The sequence below is a fragment of the Nicotiana tabacum genome, chromosome 8 (assembly GCF_000715075.1).
Source record: "Nicotiana tabacum cultivar K326 chromosome 8, ASM71507v2, whole genome shotgun sequence".
Taxonomy (NCBI): domain Eukaryota; kingdom Viridiplantae; phylum Streptophyta; class Magnoliopsida; order Solanales; family Solanaceae; genus Nicotiana; species Nicotiana tabacum.
Window position 1 is genome coordinate 7,342,223 of NC_134087.1, and position 13,153 is coordinate 7,355,375.

General features: G+C 36.0%; 1 protein-coding gene across 1 annotated transcript; it reads right to left on the reverse strand.

Moving 5' to 3' along the window:
* Positions 1–417: 417 nt before the first annotated feature.
* On the reverse strand, positions 418–3,802 carry LOC107832543 (aquaporin TIP2-1). The gene is made up of 3 exons (XM_016660407.2): positions 3,609–3,802; positions 1,737–1,987; positions 418–986 (listed from the first exon to the last, which is right to left on the reverse strand). The coding sequence occupies exons 1-3, from the start codon at positions 3,733–3,735 to the stop codon at positions 618–620; spliced, it is 747 nt and encodes a 248-aa protein (XP_016515893.1). The 5' UTR covers positions 3,736–3,802; the 3' UTR covers positions 418–617.
* Positions 3,803–13,153: the final 9,351 nt, after the last annotated feature.

Sequence of the window (13,153 nt, forward strand, 5' to 3'; positions counted from 1 at the left end):
CACTTCATTAGGGTCGTAGGTTAGGTTGTAATATGTTTAGTGGTCCTTGTGTCCTTATTATTCTCTTGCGTCTGTAGTACTGTGCCTTTGTTACTGCTTGGTATTATTACTTTGCTCCCTATTTTCTAGTTATTGCGTTACTAGTGTTATTTTCTGGATTCCTTCGCTGTTACTGATACACTGTCTCTTTCCTTCTTGTGCCGAGGGTTTACCGGAAACAGCCTCTTTACTCCTCTGAAGTAGGGATAAGGTCTGTGTATGCACCACCCTCCCCAGACCCCATTTGTGAGAGTTCACTAGGTTGTTGTTGTTGATGAGTTATTGTACTTGTTATAAAAAGATTATATCATTATTACATAAACATTAAACACAATTTCAAAATATAAAGCACACCAATATCAATGAATGAAAGCAATCTCATCAAATCTCATGCATCATTTCGAACATTTCATCAAAGTTGGATGGATCTTTACAAAGGCTTAAAAGGAAGAAGAAAAACAATACAAATAGGTAAATATGAAAAAAGAAAGAATCAGCAATATGTTAGTATTGCTTGTCTTCCTTTTTATTACAAAAGGCAAACGGAGTTCACAACACAATCAAATTCAAACAATTTTTTAGAATTCACTAACGAGAGGGGCGTGGTCGTAGTTCATGAACACATTGCTGTAAGTTAAACCAGCCAAACCACCACCAACTAGTGGTCCAACCCAGTAAATCCAGTTTCCAGCGAAGTTACCACTGGCCACAGCTGGACCAAAAGAGCGGGCCGGGTTCATTGAACCACCGGAGAATGGACCGGCAGCCAAGATGTTAGCACCAACAATGAAACCAATGGCAATGGGTGCAATGGTGCCCAATGTTCCCTTCTTTGGGTCAACTGCTGTTGCGAACACTGTGTACACTAATGCAAAGGTGATAATGATTTCCATTACAACTCCTTCAGTTGCTCCCACTCCTGCTGCCACGCCGTGAATTGGAACAGCCTGACATATTGATTTAACCATAAATATCAAATTCTGTTACATAAAATGACAATTAGGATATAAATATTTGGCTAAACACATTTATTTAAGGTGGGGGTAGGGGTGGGGTGGGGTGGGTTGGTAGGGACGGAGAAAGTTGAAAAAGAGTTTTGGAAAATTGTTTCCCTTCTCTTCACAGGGAGGAAAATGAGTTCATGGGGAAAATATTTTCCAAAACATTTAAGTCAACCAAACATGGGAAAACATTTTCCGAAAATATATTTTCCTTCATGCCAAACACACCCTCAATATGATATAATATTGTCTGGTTTGAGCCAAACTCACATGGTTTTCCCAAAGACCTCACACCGTTAAGATTATCGACTTCTTATTATAAGCACTTTCTTTTTTACTTTCTACTTGAGATTTTATTCGCACACATCCAAAGTAAGGATCCATTTAGACATAGATTTTGGCAACTTTTTTCCAAAAAAATATTTGAAACATTGTTTGTTCAAGGAATTTGATTAGTTTTTGAAAAAAAAAATTGAAAACTTTTTTCAAGTTCCCAAAAAATGGTCTAGGGCAGTTTTTAAGTGAAATTTTTTCTTGCACTCATAAAATTTTAATTTTTTTCAAATAAAATATATGTCCAAACACAATTTTAATTTTTAAAAATTACGTTCAGCACAACTTCAATTTTTTTTTAAGTTACAACAAAATCTAAGCTAGCTAAGTATATTTAAGAAATACTATATGATTAGGACTTACTAGTCCTCCAGTGACAAATTTGAGGAGGTAGGAAGCTGCAATGGCGCCCAAAACCTGAGCAATCCAGTAGAACAAGCCGGTAATAATGGTGATTTGACCGCCAAGAGCTAAACCAAAAGTAACCGCAGGGTTAACGTGACCACCGGAGATGTTAGCGGCAATAGCAACCGCCACGAACAGAGCCAATCCATGGCAAACTGCAACTGCTACTAGTCCCGCCGGATCAAGAGCAGCATCTGCTGTCAACTTGTCTGCATTTTAATATAATTGAAGTACAAATTTATTTAGAATAACAATCAAAGCCAAAATGCCCAAAGGAGTAACGTAGTTTTACCTGCTATAACAAGTTACTTACGATATCAGAGTGTCAAACTACGCTTGTCACATAGTATTATACAGGCGGAATACATACGGATACGGAGACACTTAAAGTTAGCATGATCTTTCATTTAGAAACCTGAACTTAAGAGAGTTCCTATTGAGCACTTATACTATCCGAAACTTATTCCAATTGAGCACTTATTTGACAATCAGCCAAACTTACAAAGTTTGTGAAATGCACTCGCGACTGACGTGGCGAATGAAGAATAATAAAAGGACATATATTATTTTGAGTAAAAAAAAAGGAAAAACTATGTTAAATCTATTTAATAAACAAAATAATTAGTGGTCTTGGTGTTCTTCATAATTTTCATGTATGTTCTTGTTCCAAGCATGATTTTAATCCAAATTTTAAAGAGAAACTCCACCAAATTTGTTATAACTTCAGCTAAACATTCCCCACGACAACCCGAAGACAACCCCAATATTAATTTCCCAAATTTTCATCAAATCAAGTAACCCATTTTAAACCTTCAAGCTTTTTAAAGACCCATTAATGGTGGATTTCATTTAATTGCAGTTCTCTGCAACAAGGGGATGCGGCTCCTGCTCTTGACTTCTCCAACCTTAAATCAAATCCAGGATTTACAAGAAAAATTAAAATCCAATAATAAAAATTAAAAAATCAAAAATTGAAGAACATTGAACTCTTGTTAAGAGGGGAGCTCGTTGGAACCCAGATCGTTTTCCTAGGGTTTTGGAATCTTTTCTGTGACCAGCACGGGAGAAGAAGAGGGGAACTCGTTGGTTTTTTGGAGAGGATGAGGTCGCCGGTTTCTCTTGCCGAATTCTGGCAGTGAAGAGACGCAGATCTGTTTTGTTTCTGAGGGAGAAGATGAAGGAAATAAAAAAGAAAAAAGAAAAAATCTATTTTTTTGGGTCTTCACGCGCCTATATCGGGTGAAATTCACTTTATGTGCCAACTCAGCAAGAAGTGCTCAATTGGAATAAGTTTCGGGTAGTATAAATGCTCAATAGGAACTCTCTTAAGTTCAAGTGTCTAAATGAAAGATCGTGTCAACTTTAAGTGTCTCCGTATGAATTTCGCCTATTATATATGTATATAATAGGTGTTGTAAAAGCTCTACGGTCACACTTGTCTATATATAACATCATGATGTTATATGACAGTCATTCACCATCAAAGTCAAGTTTTCTATAAAAATCACTTTTTACGCTTTGTTATAATATATGTCCTCTATAACAATACTTTTGCTATAACAATCAAAAAAATTTGGAACAAATGAGGATATTATCAAGAGGTTTGAATGTATATACTTTTTGTTTACATGTTAGTAATTGTTCTATACATGGTATCATTATGACTTAAAAGTGAGCGTTACTTTCTCGTTAAGAAACTTTACGTAAAATATTAACAAAAAAATATTTCAGCGTAAACAAAGGTACGTAATGTACGTATTTGAGTTCATAAGTAAGTATTAGTAGTAATAAATAATTAATTAAATGAAAGAAACGAAGAGAGTTACTAACTGTAGGCAATGGCGGAACCAACTCCGGCGAAGACGAAAAGCAACGTAGAGATAAATTCAGCAATATAAGCCTTAATAGACCCTGAGCTGAATGAATCGTCAAAACGTCCCAAAGCTATGCAAGGCATTTTCAGAGAATAAATAATTTCTTCTAAGAAACAAATTAATAGACAGATAGCAAATAAAGCTTTTGGATGACTTGAAGAGCCCTTTTGTCAGCCTATATATACTGCAAATATAAGAATAAAATATGGTGTCAATTAATGCAATTCATGAGTTTTGCACTGTAGTATACTATAGGGTGGTACGAGCATCTAGGGGGTGGAGCTAGCATGCAGGACACGGGTTCAGCCGAATTCAATAATTGTGGTTAAAATTATATATTTATTTTAATTAAAAAATATATTAAATATATATAAATTATTAATTTAAAACCTAATAACTTAAACGAACTATAATATCGAACTCATAAACTTAAAATTGTGAATTTGTCTCGCGAGCATCTTTTTGTTATAAGGGAAATAGGAAATACATAAGAATAAACATGACCATGCTTATCCAATGTAGGTGTTTGTTACAAAACTTAGCTGTCACTAACATGCTTTTATGGAATTGTCTCGAAGCTCGTAAATAACCATCCATGTGATCCAATCAATAAAACATTTTGGGTGGGTGGGCTAGGGGTTCCCTTGCGAAGAAAATAGAGAAATACATATTTTTAGGCATTTCAAAAGATAATAGTTAAAAAAATATATATTTTATATATACTTCCTCCGTTCCAATTTATATGAACCTATTTGACTGTGCATGAAGTTTAGAAAAAAATAAAGACTTTTGAAATTTGTAGTCCTAAACAAGTCAAAAAGGGGCCAGAGTATTTGTGTGGTTATAAAAGCTTCTCGTTAAGGGTAAAATTAGAAGTTTAAGTTAAACTGTTTCCCAATTTAGAAAGGGGTCATTCTTTTTGGAACGGACCAAAAAGAAAATAGGTTCACATAAATTAAAATGGAGGGAGTATATTTTTTGGTTAGTGAATACAATTAATTTTAATCGACCGATCAATTTTATAATTTAATTTGCCAAAAGAAAAAATCATTAAGAAAAGAGTTGGTGATACTACATATATGGAGGCAGGACTATTGGGGTTAGGTACAAAATGAATTGCATATTCATGTCATTATAAGATAATTACAAGTAATTAATGCATTATATATTATATTAATGGTACAAAAAATCTTTATATTATTAGTATATATAATATAATTGAGAGTTTAATCATTTAATCAATAATGAGAAATGGCAGACTTGCCGATGGATAGATAATAAATATTTAGATATGTTGCTCCAGTCATGCTTGGTGGTTGCCTGCATTTATAAATCATTTTCCTTATACAAGATCGAACTGTATATTCTCTGCAAACTACTGCTTCATTTATTTCTTTACCTTTCTCTTCCTTTATAGAATATCATTTTCTGTACGAGTCTGAAAATTCATTTCTTAATTTTTTCTATCGAAATTAACAGAAAAGAGAAATGGTAGATATCACACCTCCTTTTTTTCCTACACCTCCTGAAAGGGAGGTATATAAGAGAGTTTTTTTCAATTTAAAGTGACAATCGAAACGTGATTATTTTTTATTATTCAGAGTCGCCACTTGAGATAATTTATGGTATCCCAAGTCATCGGTTTTAAATCCCGAATCGAGGAAAGATTGACTCTGTACTATAGTCCGCGAACATAGAAATCCGGGTAAGGAATTCTGTTAACCCGGGAGAAGGTGTTAGGCATTCCCGAGTTCCGTGGTTCTAGCACGGTCGCTCAGTTGTTATAATTGGCTTATTTATATGATTTTAACACGTATTTTAACATATGGTAGATTTTGATTTATTAACCGCTTTTGTTCATTTTTAAGAAGATTCAACGCTATTTAAAACACGCTTTGGATCACGCCACATGAAATGCACCCGTGATCCGCAACATATTTTATCTAACGTTGTTGAGATATGGATTTGGATCACATGAAATGCACACCCGAGTTTAAGGAAGTTAATTTAAAATTACGCGCCTAAAGCACCTACGCGTTTTCAAGTTGGCGAGGGCCATGGAAGATTCACCAGTGGCACACCTCGATTTCTAATTGTGAAGGGCAATACTTAACTAACTAAAAAGAGGTCCAAAAGTTGGGTTTACTCTAAATTAATGTTCAAATTGCCCTTACCAGTTATAAGTCCATGTTTGATAATACTAGGCACCTTCAATCACATAAAAGGATTTGGGCCAGCAACGAGCCCACTATATTTGCTCAAACATTAACCTCATAATTCAGCATCCAGCATTTAAGTACGTTTGCCAACACTAACTTTCAAAATTCAACATTATGTTGCAAAATTAACTTAACAATCTCATCGCTCAGCAATCTAAGGAAACATTCTCAAATCATGCTAAACTACTGTCAAGTCCATAAACAAAGAACATGGTCAAATGTCCTAGACTAACTGACCACAACATAACTTTCAGGAGTAAAGCTAAAATTCACTCAGCGGAAGAATTAAGAGGTCTGTGACTCCATATGTAATTTGACTTTAACTTATAATGAAACTTCCACATATTCAACCAAGAAAACTTATTTTTAACCAAAGACACATACCAAAATTTCCACCAGATGTCAAGAAACTTGTACTACTAAGATAACAGACACAGAATTTCAGTTTTAGGAGAAAGGTATTCAGCTCACTTAGTCAAACACACTTCAATTCTTTAAGAACTAAAATAACAAGCTGATAGATGGAGAAAACATAGCTTAAGCCAAATTTGCAAAGTAGCAACATGAAGGAATACATATTATACTAAGCATGGAGTAGCTTTTAAACCAAATGCATTTAAATAAACCCCGACAAGAGGTGTTCTTTTTGCAAGCCATCCAACATGAAACTATAAATGAATTCATAGTAAATCTTAATGACATGAATGAACGTAATGGACCGTAGATGTACTAAATTAATACAAAACTTTTAAGAAAATACATTTAATATTCAATGTCAGGAGACTAATGTGCATCTTGGGCTTCCAGTCGATTACATGGCTTCAAGCTCACATTTCATACATTCATGGGGGTCTGAGAAGTACCTGGGGACAGAAATTAAAGCAAGAGAAGATGAGGAATCAGCAGCAGTGTAGTAGTGCAAATCAGCAGATCAACAACAACCAATCCCACTTCCTTAAACCATTTCGAGCCCAGAATACATCAGAAATTACTTCAAGATTTGAAAACCACCAAGAATTACAGAAAAAACTTCAATGTAATAGTAATTTTGTGATTTGTCTTTGTATTTTCTTCTGATTATTCAAACCCCTTTGGTATTTTTGTTTTCAGCCGTTTCTAATCTTTCCAAGTCTGATCCCCCTCAAAAATTCAGGAAATGGGGACTTTATAGAGGGATTTTTAGGGCAGCAGTAATAACTTTGTTAATTATCATTCACCCCTTTCCCCAATTTCATTATTTCAGTTCAAACCCCAATTCAAATCAGTTTTTGCAAGCCAATCCCCTCCCCCACTTTCCTAGAAGCTTCCCAATGCAGTTACAAAAGATTCCCTTGCCCAATTTCCATGAACTACCCCTTAAACAGCTACAATTTACCCTTAAACTACTGATAATTACCTACCCATATCTGAAACTTGGAACCCATTAAACGACTGGCAGACCCAAAACTTCCCCCACAACCTTTTGGGCCTCATCTAATGGGCCTGTCTGCATGTAATGAAGGCCTAAGCCAAACAGAGACCAACACACGACAAGTTTAGAAGAAGAAGAAGAAAGCAGCCACAATCTGACTCAATGAAATTAAAACAAACAATGGGCCAAATCAAACTAAACCACAGAATTGTAACAAAGATTAATCAGAGGAATTTAGAAATGACCAATGCAGAACCATACGGATTCAAAGGCCTATCATGCAAACATATTTGAATAAGAAAAGAAAGAGAGAAGAAGAACACCGGAGAGGACAAATACAGACAACGCAATCAAAAGAAAAGAAAGAAAACAAAATGACTAACCACAGTAGATGAAAATAGAGGCGAATCTACTGGCCAACTCGAACTACTATTCAAGGGTGAGAAACTCGTCTTAACGAACTCCCTCAAACAAGAATTCCCTATCAAGGCGAGCTTCAAACCCAGACGAGCAAAGGACTTCAACTCGACTCCAGTTTTGAAATCATATTTAGCCCTAGATCCCAAACTCGGAAAAATCTAGGTTCATTCAGGCAAATAATCTAGAGTTTTGGGTTTGGAGAGACGTAGTGACTGTGAGGGTGCAAATTTGAGTGAATTTGGGTAGTTTAAGATTCAAGTGCCCGACCTTCGATCTTAGATTCGAAGGGTTTAAGGGCGATTTGATAGGAACGGGTTATGGATTTGGCATGAGAGGACGACGGGGATTCTATGATGTGATTTTGAGGCGGGTAAGGTGGTGCAAAGCTGCGCAGCCACCAGCGATGATGGTGAGCTTTTAGGGTGGCAGATTAGGGCTCCTAGAGATGAAGTGAAGGATGTTTGGGAACTGACCGTCTCTGAGGAATTTTGGACAGTCTTAAACGAGAATAGAGAAGTGTTTTAGGTCGTTAGATGAAACGAGATGAAAGGCCAGGATTTATTAAAGCTTATGAACTCAAAATGACATAGTTCCACTCCCGTACTACGTCCCTATAGGGGTGTTCAAAACCAAACCGAAACCGAAAACCGTACCCAAACCGAAGCTTAATGGCTTATTGGTATCGGGTTAACAGTTTAACGGACGAGGAACAGATTGAAATTTTTTTATTAACGGCTTATCGGTTTGGGGCGGATTATTCAATTTTCTTAACGGATAATCTGTTAACCCATTAAGAATATATATATATATATATATACGTTAAGAATATAAATATATATATATAATTTATCTTTATTTATATATATTAAATATAAAAAAACCTTGAACTTGAATAATAAAAAACAAACCCATCTTTGTTCTGTCTCTATAGTCTATAGTCTATCTTTTTCTAAGACTAAAACAGTAAAACTAATGCACTCCTCCTAATCCAAAGAAACCAGTAGTCTCATTCTCAACCCTAACGCCTAACGACAAAAATCAAAATCACAGAAACCCAACCCTAACGCCTAAACCAGCAGCCACCGCCCACCAGTCGTCGTCGACTTCCACCACTACCAGGCACCAGTCTCATTCTCTCCGTCTCGCCTCTCCCTCTCGCGGCTTCTTATCTTCTTATCCAGGTACTCTTACTTATGATTCTCATCAAAATCAACATTATCAGGAGTTTGCTAGTCATTTTTTTCTTTTCAATTTATTTGTTGTTGAAATGTTGTCTCTCTGTCTCTGGCCCCCGCTCCGGCTCCAGTTGTTGTGGATGAGAAGGCAAAGGGTGTGGTGAATAAGGAGAAGAAGAAGGAAGGGTTTAAGACAATTATTGCACACGGTTATTCTTTTATAATTACAAATACTTTTTGTTGTTTCTGGTAGGTGGAAGAAGTCCAGCAGATGCTTTTTATCTCATGTATTTTGGATCCACGTTACAAGATCGAATCAGTTGGTTTTGCACTTGTAAAGATGTTTGGGTAGATCCGGGGGCAACTATACAAGCAGAAGTAACGAAGTACATGACTTCATCATTCAGTGAGTATGTAAAGTCCAACTCAAAAGGTGTTGTGTTTGCTTCATCTTCAGATTGTTCTTCATTGGACACTTTGACTTCTGGGCTTTCTGGAAGTCAAGCAAGCACCCAAAATATAGGACTTTTAGAATCACTCATGCAAGATATAAAAAAATATAAAAGTGGGAGTGGAGGTGTTGATACTAGAACAGAGTTAGATAAATATTTAGGTGAAGAAACTGAGGATGACACTAAAGAATTTGATGTTCTTCTTTGGTGGAAATTGAACTCAGCTAGATTTCCTATTCTTGCGGAGATGGCTCGTGATATATTAGCTGTTCCGGTTTCAAGTGTGGCATCCGAATGTGCATTTAGTACGGGAGGACGTCTTCTTGATTCATTTAGGAGTTCATTAACTCCTAAATTGGTGCAAGCTCTAGTGTGTCTTCAAGATTGGCTTCGAAATGAAAAATTAAAATAACCCATTAGTGTTGAGGAAGATCTTGATAAAATCGAGCAGCTTGAACAAGGTAATAATATTGTTACTATATTTGTTGTATATAAGTGTTGTTGATATGCTTCTATTTATCGCACGACTCATTATTTTAATTTTTTTTTTCCAGATTTAGCCAACAATGGAAAAGACCCTTCCGTAATTGACGTGTAGTGTTAATATATTTGGTAAGATTATTCATCAGCAATTCTTTTTCTGAAACTCTTCATTTCTGTGCTTTACATTTCCATTAGTCAGCTGTGCTGGTTTTGGTCAGAAAGATTTGTTGCAAACAGCACAGTTTCGGCACTGTAGTTTGTAGTAGTATTAAGTACTTTTTCTGTAATTTGATATGCAGTAAATATTAAGTCCTATTTTGTAGTAGTATTAAGTAGTTTTTGTAGTTTGTTGGGCGCAAAGTTTTGTAGTTTGTAGTAGTATTTTGTAGTAGTATTAATTTGATATTAAGTAGTTTGTTGCAATACTATTTTGTAGTAGTATTAAGTACTTTTTCGGCACAGAATGAAAGTGGTTTTTGTTAAATGGTTGGGCGCAAAATTTTGTTTCTGTAAGTGGTCTTGAATGTTGAACTATTGGATTGGTTACGAAGTTTGTCTCTGTAGTGTTTCCTCAGTTTTATCCAACACTGTTTACTATTAATAGTTTAATACTTTGTATTGTTGTGGACTTGTTTATTCATTAATGCAGCTATTTAACAGGATCAACTATTAATACTTACTTACTGCATATCAACTGAAGTTTGATATGCAGTAACTAGTGGGGCTTATAGCAAAATTTGGCTAAGCTGAACTTGACCAACTCTGGCAAAGCAAATTGAATGCATCATATTGCCTCTGAAATGTTATTTTTTTATGGCAATTCATTATTTCTAACTTCTAAGACGAGGAGAATGGGAGATATTTAGTGAATATGTATGTTAGCCGTTAGGCCGATAAACCGCCCGATAAGAGCTAAACCGATACCAATCCATCCGATATCTTATCGGGTGGCTAACGGATTAATACATTTAAAAGCCGAAAACTGTTAAGCCAAACCGTTAAGAGTAAAAAGCCGCCCAATCCGCCCGATAAACAGCCCTAGTCTTGGGAAATGAAGGCTTTGGGCCGGGTATAGGCATGGTTCAGACGGGTTTCAATGGGATTGTATGGGTTGTAACAATGATTTTGGCCCAATTTTCACAAGACAAGTATTTCTCCAATTCTTTCTTTTATTTTTCCAATTTCTTTTCAATTTCAAATCTTTTTTTCTGTTTCAAATTAAAAATAAAAACTAGATTAATTCTGAACCCAAATTATCCTACCAAATTAGTTTAATTGCTAAAAAAAATATTTACAATAACTAATTAATTATCAAATTAAAAGAAACTACAAAATTTGAAGCTAAATGCAAAAAATGAGTTATTTTTGTGATTTTTTCTATTTTGTCAAACAAATTAATTTACCAATTAATATAAAATATAAAATAAAGTCCTACATGCAAATGCAATGCATTTTTTTTGTAGTTTCATGAATTAAACATGCGCAGACAAATGCAAGCAATTAGCGAAAAGAAATGCTACAAAAATCCACGAAATTGCAAATACTGGGAAAAAATTATTTGTTTGAATTTATGGGAGTAATTCATATAGGGAAAAAATCACGTGCTCACAGCTGCCCCTCTTTGCTCAGAAACACGAAGAGTTTTCGTGCAAAGATAAAGTGAGCGGATACGAGCGATTTTTGCCCGTTTGAATACTCCATGGGAAGTATTTTTTGAAATATTTGACCGCACCCTGCTTCCGAGGTTGCCTACATATCCTTGGCTATAAAGGAATCAGGTTAGTGTAGTTCGGGAAGTTTCGGTAGCTGGGACTACCATGAAGCTATGATTTCACTATTGTTGTTGCTTCTGCTTACTGAACCCCTTATTACACCATGACAAAATAAAAAGAAGCTAGACTAAACTATGATCTATGAATTACAAAAGCCCTATCTATATCTTCAAATTTGATCTTGTAATTCTTGTTGCCTTGTTGACTTGTATTCTCCTGGTGAAGTCCTTTTGTTGCCGACTTGAATTGTAATCTGAGATGCTTTCCCTTTTCTCCAAGTGAACATCTGATTGTTGAACTCGAACTATACTCTGATATGCTTTCCCTTTCTCCAGGTGGATGCCTGACTGCTGAACTTGAATTATATTCCCGTGCTCTCCAGGTGGGCGCCTGACGGCTGAACTTGAACTGTACTCCCGTGCTCTCCAGGTGGGTGCCTAATGGCTGAACTTGAATTGTATTCGCGTGCTCTCCAGGTGGGCTCCTGACTGCTGAACTTGAATTGTATTCCCGTGCTCTCCAGGTGGGCTCTTGATTGCTGAACTTGAATTGTATTCCTGTTCTCTCCAGGTGGGCGCCTGATTGCTGAAACTTGAACTATATTCCTGTGCTCTCCAGGTGGGCGCCTGATTATCGAACTTGAACTGTATTCCCATGCTCTCCAGGTGGGCGCCTGATTGCTGAACTTAAATTGTATTCTCATGCTCTCCAGGTGGGCGCCTGATTGCTGAACTTAAATTGTATTCCCGTGCTCTCCAGGTGGGCGCCTGACTGCTGAACTTGAATTGCTTCTCCCTGTTCTCCAAGTGGGTACCTGATTTCAACAAAAATAGACAAAACAAAGAAAATTTCTGCCCTAGTTTGGTAGCTGGGGACATATGTGAGTGTTAAACTGAATCATATTACCAAATATTACTAAGAATTTGAAAGGTAGGTCCCATTAACCGCGGAGGGGGGGAGGGGTCCTGACAACTCTTAATTAAGCGACAATTTTAAATCTAAGTTATATCTTCTAAAGGTGTGACTTCTGCTAAATCTTATTATCTAAGAGGGTCTTAAACTACTCCCTATTATCCAGGAGGGTCCTGACAACTCTTAATTAAACGATAATTTTAAATCTAAGTTATATCTTCTGAAGGTATTACTTCCGCTACATCTTGTTATCTAAGAAAGTATTAAAGCTACATCCCATTATCAAGTATTATCCTAAGAGTGACAATATTTACGGCTGAATTACACTACCCTACAATAGAGCCTACGCTAAATCGTGTTATCTAAAGGAAGTCTTAAAGCTAAGTCCCATTATCCAGGAGGGTCCTGAAAGTCAAAAATCAAGTATTATCCTATCTCAAGCATGAAAACTTTGAAACCAACTTATATTTCTTTGGGGTACATTTATGCTAGATCTTTCTACTCATGAATATTTTGAATTTTAACTAAGTCCTATTTTCTAGGAGGGTCCTGAAAAATCGAAAGTCAAACCTGTCTGGTGCTTGCTTTTCCCCTGCGGAGGGTTTCTCCGAAACAATCGAAACTTTCTGCCCCTGTTTCAATCACAAAAAAATCTTG